At 37.1% G+C, this 13,007-nt stretch overlaps 1 protein-coding gene across 2 annotated transcripts in view; it reads right to left on the bottom strand.

The window, feature by feature from the left end:
* Window positions 1-13,007, bottom strand: part of LOC128692005 (inactive hydroxysteroid dehydrogenase-like protein 1) — a 164,436-nt gene that overhangs the window by 77,182 nt on the left and 74,247 nt on the right. For both annotated transcript variants that reach the window (XM_070085245.1, XM_070085246.1), the window contains exons 2-5: window positions 11,470-11,592; window positions 10,393-10,503; window positions 9,362-9,582; window positions 6,364-6,493 (exon numbers count right to left, since the gene is read on the bottom strand). In XM_070085245.1, the coding sequence (XP_069941346.1) occupies window positions 6,364-6,493; window positions 9,362-9,582; window positions 10,393-10,503; window positions 11,470-11,592 (585 nt within the window). The remainder of the gene's footprint in view (window positions 1-6,363; window positions 6,494-9,361; window positions 9,583-10,392; window positions 10,504-11,469; window positions 11,593-13,007) is intronic.

Below are 13,007 nucleotides of genomic sequence, written 5' to 3'. Positions count from 1 at the left end.
ATAATGTGCTCTCCCCGGACTTTATCCAAGCTGAAGGTGTCCCCCAGGGATGTGTTCTGAGCACAACACTTTTTCTCCTTGCTATTAATGATTTGGCCTCTAGTCTTCCATCAAATATTTGGTCATCACTCTATGTTGATGACTTCGCTATTGCCTGTGCAGGCGCTGACTGTCACCTCCTTACAGTTTCTCTCCAGCATGCAGTCGACCGTGTTTCCAATTGGGCCACCACACATGGGTTTAAATTTTCCAGCACTAAAACCCACCAAATCACTTTCACTAGACGCTCTGTCATCTCCGATCATCCTTTGTACCTCTATGGCTCCCGTATCCCTGAACGTGATACAGTCAAGTTTCTGGGCCTCCTCTTTGATCGTAGGTTATCCTGGAAACCTCACATTACCTCTCTGAAGGCAACTTGTCACAGCCGGCTGAACCTTCTTAAAACCCTTGCTCATCTTTCGTGGGGAGCTGATCGTCGAACCCTCCTTCACCTACATTCCACCCTTATTTTATCGAAACTTGATTATGGTGACCAGATCTATTCAGCGGCATCTCCTGCTACTCTCTCTAGCCTTAACCCCATTCATCACCAAGGATTACGTTTATGCCTTGGTGCTTTTCGCTCTTCCCCTGTCGAAAGCCTCTATGCAGAAGCGAACGTTCCATCCTTATCCGATCGCCGTGATGCCCATTGCCTGCGCTACTATGTACGCTCTCATGATCTCCGCAATCCTTCCATTTATAGAATGGTCACTGATATTAGTAGACATTCTTTATTTGTTCGCCGCCCCTGCTTACTCCGTCCCTTCTCTCTTCGCCTTCATTCGCTCTTGTCTTCTCTTCAACTACCACCTTTCTATGTACATGTAGCATCTACCTTTCCCTACCCCCCTGGGAAGTTCCAGCTGTTCGAGTCTGTTCTTTCTCCCTCCCTTGCTCGAAAGCCCAACTGTCTATGGTCGCTTCCCGCTCTCTTTTTCTTGACCACTTTCACTCTCATTCTCATGCCATTGCTGTGTACACAGATGGCTCTAAGTCTTCTGACGGCGTAGGATTCGCAGCAGTGTTTCCGGACAGCGTCGTACAAGGGCATTTACTATCTTCAGCTAGTATTTTTACTGCTGAATTATATGCCATCCTTACAGCACTTATCCGTATTGCATCTATGCCTGTGTCATCATTTGTGGTTGTCTCAGACTCCCTTAGTGCTTTACAGGCTATACAAAAATTTGATACACCTCACCCCTTAGTCCTCCGTATCCAACTTTGGCTACGCCGCATCTTTACTAAGCATAAAGATATTGTTTTTTGTTGGGTCCCTGGTCATGTTGACGTACAGGGCAATGAACAGGCAGACACTGCTGCGCGGTCAGCAGTACATGACCTACCAGTTTCTTATAGAGGTATTCCATGTACGGACTATTTTGCTGTAATATCTTCCCACCTTCACACCCGTTGGCAACAACGTTGGTCTACTATGCTCGGCAACAAACTTCAGTCTATTAAACCGAGTATAGGTTACTGGCCGTCTTCTTATCACCAGTGTCGAGGTTGGGAGACTACTCTCTCCCGTCTTCGCATTGGCCATACTCGTCTTACTCATGGATATCTCATGGAGAGGCGTCTTGCTCCTCTCTTTGAGAATTGCCAAGCTCCATTATCAGTCAGCCACATTCTGTTGGACTGCCCACTTTATCAACGAGCACGCAGAATTTACCTCTGTCGTCGTCTTCGCCCCGCTCCTCTCTCTTTACCTTACCTTCTCACTGATGGACCCACCTTTCATCCGGACTCTCTCATTGACTTTTTGACAACGACTGACTTACTTCACAAATTCTGATACTTTCAGCCCTTTCTACTTGAATCTCTTGCTACCCTCTACCCCCGTACTATCCCCTGCCCCGCTGTTTTCTGTAACCTGCTGATCATCCCCCCTCCCTTCTGCCATCCAATTCCCTTGCTTCCTTCCCTACCCTGCAGCGCTGTATAGCCCTTGTGGCTTAGCGCTTCTTTTTGATTATAATAATAATACAGTAGGGCTTAGTAAAGCTGCAGAAAGACTTTCACATAATGTAAATTTAGCACCTTCTGGTGTAAATGATTCTGTAGGCCCAATAAATATTTTGATAGGTAGTGATTATTATGCCTCCTTTGTAAAGGGTTTGGTAAAGAAATGTGGTGTCACCCTTTTGAAGACTGCAGGAGGCCATGTAATGTATGGTAGGATTCCTCGTAATAATAATTCGTGACTAGAGGAAACTACAAATACCATAACTGTGAGTCTTACTCATGAAATCGTACCCCAGTATAATTCTTCCATAGAGGATGGTGTTGAGCCAGTGCATAAATTGTGGGAATTAGACAGCATTGGAATAAATGTAAATGAAGAAAGTCCAGATGATTCTTTTACTCAGGATCAATACCTGAGAGATGTAAAATTTGAATCTGGACAATACTGGGTGCGACTTCCGTGGAGACTGAACCATCCAGAATTGCCCACTAATTACAGAATGGCATATGGACAATTAAAGGCTCAGCTCTGCGAACTGAGTAAGACACCAGAATTGTTAACTGCCTATAATGATATAATTGCTGAGCAATTAATTAATAAATATATAGAAGAGGTACCTCCTGAGCAAGCCAAAATTTATGGTCACTATTTGCCACAACATGGAGTGAAGAAGAATTCTAAGACCACTCCTTTGAGGATTGTGTTTAATTGTAGTGCCAGGAGTAACAAAAATGTACCTAGTTTAAATGACTGATGACAAGTCCGTCATTGACGGAAAAATTAGGAGATATCTTTTCAAATTTCAGAGTGAAGAATTATGCCTTTACCGCTGACATAAGTAAAGCTTTCCTAAGAGTGGGTTTACAAGAGGCTGACCGGGATTGTACCCGCTTCTTATGGCCTGAGAATCCTAGTGACCCATTTAGCCCTCTGAAAACCTTTCACTTTAGGAGCATATTATTTGGTGCTATATCCAGTCTGTTCCTACTTCAAGCAACGATAAATGCACACCTTAAACGTATGGAAAGTCCATTGAGTAAAGTAATGAGCAAACAATTTTATATGGACAATTTCCTGGGTGTGACATCAACTGAAGAGGAACTGTTAATGACTTACGGAGAGGCTAATAAAATAATGCAAAGTGCAAATATGCCTCTGAGGGAATGGAATAGTAATTCGTCCAAATTAAAGGACAAAGTAAGTAAAGATTACCCTGGAGATGAAGTGCCAAAATGTAGTAATGTATTGGGATTAACTTGGGATACTGAGAGATTTGTTAATGTTAAAAACTAATAATTACAGTATGGCCAATAAATTAACTAAGAGAGTTTTGCTTGCTGAAGTTTCCAAATGTTTTGATCCACTAGGTTTAGTGTCACCCCTTACTATAAGAGGGAAATTATTAATACAGGAAGCATGGAAACTTAAATGTGCTTGGGATGAAATTCTACCTGAGGAATTCATTAACAGGTGGGATGAATAAATTGGTGATTATGAAAAAAATCCAATGTTGGAGTTCCCACGCCAGGTGGCCAATCCAAATGGGAAAAATGTACTCCACATTTTTTGTGATGCTTCAAAATTGGCATATGGAGCAGTTGCTTATCTTCAATGTAGTGTTATTTCTCTTGTTATGTCTAAGGCTAAAGTGTCTCCGATTAAATCACATACCTTACCTCAGTTGGAATTAACAGCCATTTATGTAGGTGTCAAATTAGCTAATTATATAAGAAATAAGTTGCAGGAGATAAATATTAGTGACACTGTAATTTGGTCTGATAATGAGGTATCCTTAGAATGGATTCGTAATGGAAACAGTAAAATTGTGTATGTACAAAACAGAGTCACTGAAATTAATCAGATGCAAGAGAAGTATAATAGTTTGGATCAGCATATGTTAACATTTAATCATATACCTGGTGAGGAGAATCCAGCTGATTTCTTGTCTCGAGGTTTACCTTATGCTAAATTTGTAAATGCTGTATCATGGTAAATAAAGCTAATTGGCCTGTACAAAAGGCGTATATTGCTCCTGTTGAAATTACTGTGACCACCACTCCAGTAGTTTGTCCTTCCTTAGCCATTGATATAATTAGGTATTCTTCTTTACCCAAACTAATCAATGTAACTAAGTTGGTGTTTAAATTTCTAAACAAGATGAATATCTCATATAAGTTTTCACATCCTCTTGAATATTGGATAAAGAGGGTACAGGAAGAAATCTATGGAAATGAGATTAAATTGATGATGTTAAGAAAAATTGTGAAAGGTTCCATAATAGAGAAATTGGGGCTGTATTTAGAGAACAATGTAATTTGGTGCAGAGGTAGGTTACAAAATGCTGAATTGGGTGATTATGCTAAACACCCTATCTTACTGCCCAAAACTCATCATCTAACAAATTTAATTGTTTTAAATGCCCATAAAAATGTAATGCATGGTGGGGTACAAGATACCTTAAATTGTATTAGGGAAACTTTCTGGATTCCACAAGGATGACAAAGTGTAAAAAGGGTGATTAAATCTTGTGTAATATGTCGCCATGTGGATGCCAGATCTTATATGTACCCAGGTCCTCCACCATTGCCAAATGAGCAATTTGAGTCGTTTAGCAACGAACTCCGCCCAGTCGCAGTGTGGAAAATACTGTATATATTTTCCAGAAATACAGTAGTTATACGCGAATAGATGACCATACTGTATTTAATAAAAATTATGTTATGAAAAATGGGAAGCTCTGAAACCTGCACAGAGGAGACTTGCCATGTTTGAATTGAGAAAACACAAATGTTAGTGAATAATGGGAAGAATTTTCGTGCTCTAGAGGTTAAAATTGGGCTGACACCACTCAAATAGGAGCCGAAATTGTTGGATGTGCATTCCTGCATGACTTGAGATATCAGGCGACTGGACAAGACAACTCCAGGAACCTCAGATAAGTTTGTTTATGTTTGTAACTCTGGTCAGTGTTATTTTCATGGATAGACAGTGAGGTTTTCTGAGTATGATACACCTTGATCTCCAGTCAAATTGGTGAGTGATTTTAAAATATTCTCCTTCTGTTATGTGTATGTTTATATATATAATCCTTTATTAATTTAATATACAGTCCACAAATTTTTATTTACCAGACTTCCTGGTGATGTATCTTTCATTTGTAATTAATAGGTCTAGAGCAACTTGTGGATAAGAGATTTGTAGGTATCGAAGGGGGACATTTTTGTGACCTATGTAAGTGATAAATAATAATTATCTTTGTTATCATTTACTGTTATGTACATAATGAGTTACACTCAGATTAATGCAATTTTCCACAAGTTTGGTATGGCAATGGGAAATCCTCTTTCACCTGTTCTTAGTAACCTATATATGGATTTTTTTGAAACAAGGCTGCTTAACACAATCCTCCCTAATAGAGCTAGGCATTGGAGTGTGATCCAACTACAGTAACTAAATGGTAAGTGTTAATACAAATTTATTTTCTTGCAATATCATTGCATTACATATATTGTATAATAGTTATATTCCGTGTACTCAGCAAGCCAAATATACAGTCCTCACCATTTTTAATTTAGCATTATTGGTGTTAATGTTTAATATTGTAATTATCAATTTAATGTCAGATCAAGCTTTTTTGTGAAAATGGTGAAGGAGTGGGCATCGAAGGATTGACAGTCCTGTGATTTATTGTGAGTAAGTCCCACTTACATCGCCCAAATTACTTGCATGTAATAATTCAGGTAACACCCTTTCAACTTCATGCAGGTAATTTCTCACAATAAATATAGCATTAGAATTGGACAAGAGTTTAATGCTCTTTTATTCATGCTAGAGATTTTAACCATCCCATTGGTTTTCAAAACGCCGAGAAAGTTGTATCAAGCAGGTCCATGGTTGAAATATAATAGAATCAAGCTTCATAAAAATAGTTTAGAAATTAATATGAATATTGGTTTAGGATTATACAAATCAGATTCATTTATAATTAATACAATTTGCGAAGAACTTAAGATACATTCGACAAATTAAAATCATAAAGTTTGGGTAGAATATAAGTTATGTTTGACAGGTCCTTGACCATTTCACCAGCATCATCATAAAGGTAAGGGTGAGGTGTAGTATAATGACCACGAGGTGTACTCTCGCCCTTATATGCTTTCTACTGATCTTTTATTTTTACATTCTTTGATAATGTGAAAAATTAATAAGACCCATGTCAGGAGGCTCTTGTCCTGTTTCCTGACGAACAAAATAACAAAAATCATCTCCCTGCAGCTGTCATGATACACAAACTTGAAGCCTATTATCTAAATATAATGTAAAATGCTCGAAAACATATAAATACTTACCGGGTTTGCGGAAGGTGTCATAGACGGTGATCATGTTAGTAGACACATAGGAAGGTAGGACGGTCTGAACAGTGATACCTGAGTCACGATACTCCCAGTCTAACGATTGTGAGAAGTGATCTACAAACGCCTGAAAAAATGCATTAGTGATATAAATCTTTGATCCTAAAATTTAATTATATTTTTTATAGATAATTTTGTCTAATCTAAAATATTTTTTTGTTGAATCTTATACACATACTTCTGGATTTAATTCGCTTCTTATTCTGAAGAACGATACCCATTATCAGTGATACAGTTTAAAATTTCATTCCTAATATTATTCAGCCTTTAATAATAATAATAATAATACCTTAATTTCTACAAGTACATGTACAAGGTATACAGGCCTAGTTGACACTCATGACAAATTACTATATAGAAAGTCGCTTATTATGCAGAGCATTTCTGGCAAATTAGGTCAATTTTGTCCTAGGATGCGACCCACACCAGTCCACTAACACCCAGGTACCCATTTTACTGATGGGTGAACAGGGACAACAAGTGTAAGGAAACACGGCCACGTTCCCTCACTGCATGAAGCAAGAACTTACCAGGCCACGGACCAGCTAATTTTCTGCCTTAAATCTTAAAAGATGGGAATGCCAATTTTTGAAAGTTTTGATCATTTAGAATGAATGGAGCATAATAGGTTGACTGAGAAACCATATATCTAGGGTTGACAGAATGTAGTGGTCATCCCAAGTAGGACTGAAAGGAAACTGAAACATATATGGAGAGGGAAGTTCTTGAACAGTTACAAGTCATACGCAAGCGTGCTATAAAAAAAAAAAAACAGTGGTGACACTTATAACAAATCACGCACTGAGGGTAGAGTTAGTTTCCGTACAAATTCAAACATTATTACATATACAGGTAAACTACTTAATATATCAATTCAGTACAATAATTAATAAATACATTACAAAATGACGAGACAGTTACAAGTAGTTTTTGCATTAAATGTGCTGTTGGAGTGTGATCATGGTTTTATGAAAGTTCGCGGAACCAGAGAGCTAAACTGGAGTTATGGAGGCTAGAAATTCTTATGTACAATTGTATAATTATTATTATTTTGGGGGAGCGCTAAACCCATAGGATTATACAGCGCATGTGGGGGGATGGAAGGTATTCAGGCTCAATTCAGCGAACTGGAGTACAGATCCAGTTCCCTAGATCAAGAGCCCCCCAGCGAATGTACAGTTGCAGAAATAAGTTCCTGGGCAGAAATAATATCAACTCAAATGTCGTAAACAGAGGAGTGAAGGCTACATTTTGTGACTGAATTATCTCAGCTTGTAACAACGATGGTGACTGCTTGACAAACTTAATTGCCGGTATTTTCTGGGCATCTGTATAGAAATAGATTAATGATGCATTCATGAATTAATTACCGTTCGAGTATTATATCACTATTATAAAAATATAAAACTTATTTAAAAAGGTGACCGAATATATTGTAAAGGAAGTATTATGATTAATAACAGGTCAGTAATCATCATATCTGATCAATCATATCTACTCATGTCAAACATAATTTTCATGAACAAGGTCTACATAATGTCTTACAGAATAGTGTTAATTTGCATAATATATAATTTAAAATAATGCTCCATTATCCAAGGTGTTCTTTAATAAAACCATGTAGCTACTGTTTATGCTCTTATTCAACACATAAAACTATCGGCAAGTGTCCTTGACAACCAGTAACTAACACAAGCCATGTAATGAGTAATGACATTATTATCTCAAATATTACTTAATAATTAGCCTACCTACATACCTCTCTCTCTACATGAGTAGATATAATAATAATAATAATAATAATAATAATAATAATAATAATAATAATAATAGTAATAATAATAATAATAATAAATAATAATAATAATAATAATAATAGCAATAATAATAATAATAATAATAATAATAATAATAGCAATAATAATAATAATAATAATAATCATTATTTCTACAAGTACAAGGTATACAGTCATAGCTGACATCAATGACATACTACTATATAGAGAGCCGCTTGTTATGCAGAGCATTTCTGACAAATTAGGACAGTTTTGTCCCAGGATGCGACCCATACCAGTTCACTAACACCCAGGTACCCATTTTACTGATGGGTGAACATAGACAACCGGTGTAAGGAAACACGTCCAATGTTTCCACCCCTTCGCCGGGAACCGAACCCAGACCCTCACCGTGTGAAGCGAGAACTTTTGCCACCAGGCCACGGTGCACCGTAAATGACTGATGTATAATGATTACAGATCTGTTATCAATCATAATATTCCCTTTACACTATATCTGGTCACCTTTTCAAATAATTTTTGTTTCTATAATAATTTGTATAATATCTGAACGGTATATTACATCAAATATTATGTATGCATTCATAAATCTATTTCTGTATAGATGTACAGAATGTACTGGCAATTAATTTTGTAACCATGTCGTTACAAGCTGTGTTATTTCTTTCATAAAAATAGCCTTTACTCCTCTGTTTCATACACAAATAACCCGCACATAAAAGAGAGGCTTACGACGACGTTTCGGTCTGTTTACTACGTCTGAGTTGCCTGATATTATTTCTGCTCAGGAAAGACTGTCCAAAAACTTTTTTTTTCAACTATATATGGGCTTAAAGCCTGTCGACTACTCAAGATTCGTTAAGCCTACAGTAACCTGTTCATTACCAGTCAAAAATACAAAAATACTAAAGCTAAGGATTAAAGTCAACACCTCTCAGTGTATATATCTTGTGTATATTTAATGTTGTTGGTGAGTGAGTCACACTGTTGTTTTTAGAAAGGCGGCTGTAGGATGTGATAGATGAATGTATTTTCTATGGGTAATCCTCTTTTGATGGAATATATCCAGTGTGTTAAAAATATTTGTAAGACTTCATGTCTTCGTAATAATATAGTAAGAGTGATTGCATTAAAAATACCTTGGTAGCTGTATACATTCCTGCTAGAGCCACGGGGTACAATCCAGAAATGGAACCAATGTTAATTATTGCTCCCTTGCGTCTAGACAGCATCCCCGGAAGGACAAGGTTTGTCATGCCTGGTACAGATGCCACATTCACATTGATAAAACTCCAAATATCTTTCTCGGAGAGATGTATAAACTCCATCAGTGTCGAGCTGTTCATTCCCACGTTATTCACTGGAAAAATAACACACATTAAAGCAATTTCAATATTTATTAACCCCTCAAGGAAGGTTCCTTGATGTTGGTGAGGGGCTCTTGATTTAGGGAATTGGATCTGTGCTCCAGTTTCCCAAATTAAGCCTGAATGCCTTCCACATCCCCCCCCCCCAGGCACTGTATAATCCTCTGGGTTTAGCGCTTCCCCCTTGATTATAATAATAATAATAATATTTATTAAATATTTATAACTGCAATTTTTGAAAATACTTATATAATAGAACCACTGTGCTTGCATTTACATTTATTGTTCCAATGCTTTAATTTAACATAGGATGTAAACACTGAGATGCATATATTTGATGAAGCGTATTGTTTTATTAGTCAGGAGACAGTTATTGTTATTATAATCATAACTAAGCGCTAAGTCCACATGGGTCACACAGCGCTAATCAGGAGCAGGGGCAGATCTACGGTGAAACTAATTAAGCTTAATGACCCTCGTGTAGTCGATAGGTTTCAACTCCCATTAAGCATTAATTTTACCTTAATTTTTTTTTATAATTTTTAGTGAAAAGTAGACCACTATCTTTTGATTTCATTTGTACCAAGTTTAGATGCCACTCAATGTTATTTCTTCTTTCTGTTACCCTCCGAAGTTGTGTCACCTTTCTGAAAAATTATAAAATTGCCTAATTTACCTAACCTGTCTAAGAATTTACATTTCGATATTTTATTTTTTTTGAGAGTGGGTGAATATTCAGGTGATCCGATGAATATAATGGACTTTTATAGCATATTTAAACATTTAGAGAACACGACACTTACCTAAGATGCCAATTTCCTTATCCTGAAGACGCTTTCTTATATCTTCATAAATAGGTCGCCCGTCTAGGAAGTTTTTTTGCACAATTTCCGTTTGAACTTTATACTCCTGCACTGTAAGAGTGATAATTCCTCACTATAATACATTCTATTATTGGCATTCCTCTTCACAACTTTTACAAATACAACATTTCTTTAAGACTGTGTTCAAGAAGATAGAACATGTTTTGAGAGGCAAAAAAAAAATGGAGATAAGTATAGCAGAAGACACTAATAGCAAATCAAGTGTTTATTTAGTCTGGGAAAAATGCTGACCATTGAGCGAAATGTTCTGCTTCGCTGTGTCTTTGTTCATGAAGATAAATCATTGTGTAGCGTAAGTGATACATACATTAGGTGTTAAGATAAGGCCTATCAACTGCCTGAATTATGAAAAACTTCTTTCACTTAGTTTCTAATCTGCAACTTTACATTCTAATAAATTTCAGTTCTTGTGATCTTTTTATTTCAAATTCTGATAAAAAATTATCTAAACTCTTTTTTAAAAGTAATGTCCAGTATGGCTGACGTTCCATACCTTAATGGTCATATTATTTGTCTGAAATAAAGCATGTTTTAGTTATATGCTGGTTGTTATTGTTATAATGCTCGGCAGAAGACAGGACAAGTGTCTCCTGACACGGGTCTTAATCATATAGATGACCCGTTTGAGATTATATCCTGGCTCACTCAGTGGAACTTTCGGTTATGTGACTGAGACCTACAGCTAGTTTTCCATTTCCGCTCTTAATTAAAATATTAAGCATTCTGTGTGATGTAAAGTTTTCTGTCCCGTATGAGAACCAATGAATTACTGTGATGTTTAATGAGTATTACAAAAGTAATCTTCAGTGACGTCTTAATTTTTCTTTTATAATACTCTCCAATTCTACTTTCTCTAAGGTTGTTTTTCACTTCTGTATTCGACTGATGAAGTTTGCTGCGGAAGCGAAACGTTTGGTAGATTAAACTACTTGTCAGTATTGTATACCATTTATAATATCTCAGTCAACCATAAGCATACAGACCACTTCAACTCACCAATTTCATCAGACACTTTTTGCAACTTGTCGAGGGAGCGGGAGATGAGGACAATATTCATGCCTCTCTTGGCCAGTTCCTTTGCATATTCTTTCCCAATTCCGTCTGTACAGCCCGTCACAACTGCAAATATTAAAATAAAAATACTTTAGTCGATAATTTTGCCCTGCCCTCAGTGACAGCAACGACCACTCCTCCACTCTAGGCAACGACCGTGTAGTTTTCAATTATTTAAGATGTGTTTCCGGTTGCCAGACTTAACCCATCTGTTTATGTAATTTGGTTATTAGTATTTAACTACATGTAAATATAGGTTAGTTAAAGCTAATGTACATTAGACTTCCACGCGTCGAACTGAATTGTTAGCTATGAACGTCTTTCACACAGACATGTCCACGTGTCTAATGTTGAGACCTTACTTGATCGTCCGTCAACTTTATTGCTGTACATGAATGGTATACAATACCGACAAGATGAAAATTAGACACATATGCAAAACTGGGTATCATTATTGTAGACGTTTCGCCATCCAGTGGCTTTATCAATACAAATTCAAGGACTTGACTGGAAGACATAAGAACTATATAAAAAGGATGAGGTAATCAGTCCCTCACTCTTGGAGTTGGTGTGAAGAGCACCATAGTCGTGAAGATTCTGTAGCACAGGCAAGATCAAGATCAAGAGAGTTATAGGTAAGACCCTTGTGGGGTGAGCGGGGAAGTGGGGATAGTGGAAGAGTAGGTTGGTGAGAGGAAGGTTATGAGTGTAAGAGATAGTACCAGGGTTTAAATCGTGGGTCAGAGACTGGTAAGGACTAATAAGGCAAACGGATTGGGTGGATGCCAAAACGAACATACAGAGGTACCTCTGAGAAAATCCAATGGTGATGTAAGGAGGGCAGGGGATTTTAAAAGATACATCTTTTGAGGCACACACCTGTTAAGACAGGTTAGATTTTTTTTTTTTTTTAGATTTTGCCACCGAAGTGACTAGTTTACTGTGCACCCCATATCCATCCTGTGGACAGTAGCGCAAGAGCATTTGGATACACAAAAGGCCTAGGAACTAGGCCCCAAAGGGTTAACAGGAATACATATGGATTTATATCTACATATCTATAGTTCACTTATCTGTTACAAGCAAATTTAGGAAATTTGCTTAGTATATCTGGTATCTTATTTTCACTAATAATATATCTTAACATGTCACATAGGTTATTATACTGTCTATCTCTGTATTCCTCAATAAATGGACAATTAAGCACATAGTGTTCAAGACAGTGACCATATGCCTGATCATATAATTTACATTTAGTTTGATCATCATCTGTGTGTCTCCCAAACTGCCAGAAGTGCTTGCAACCAAGCCTAAGCCTGGCCACTACAACATCAGTCAGTCTGTTCACATTGCACGTTGCTCCATAAACATACTTATCTACGTTCATGTTATAACAATCATTTTCATTATAACAATCATTTTCATTATTTACTTCTCTCCTAATAGTGAATGTATTCGTCAAGGTGAGAGGTTCAATAGTC

Source organism: Cherax quadricarinatus, chromosome 15, assembly GCF_038502225.1.
Source record: "Cherax quadricarinatus isolate ZL_2023a chromosome 15, ASM3850222v1, whole genome shotgun sequence".
NCBI lineage: Eukaryota > Metazoa > Arthropoda > Malacostraca > Decapoda > Parastacidae > Cherax > Cherax quadricarinatus.
Note: the sequence above shows the minus strand (reverse complement) of the source record. Positions and strands in the feature narration are given on the sequence as shown.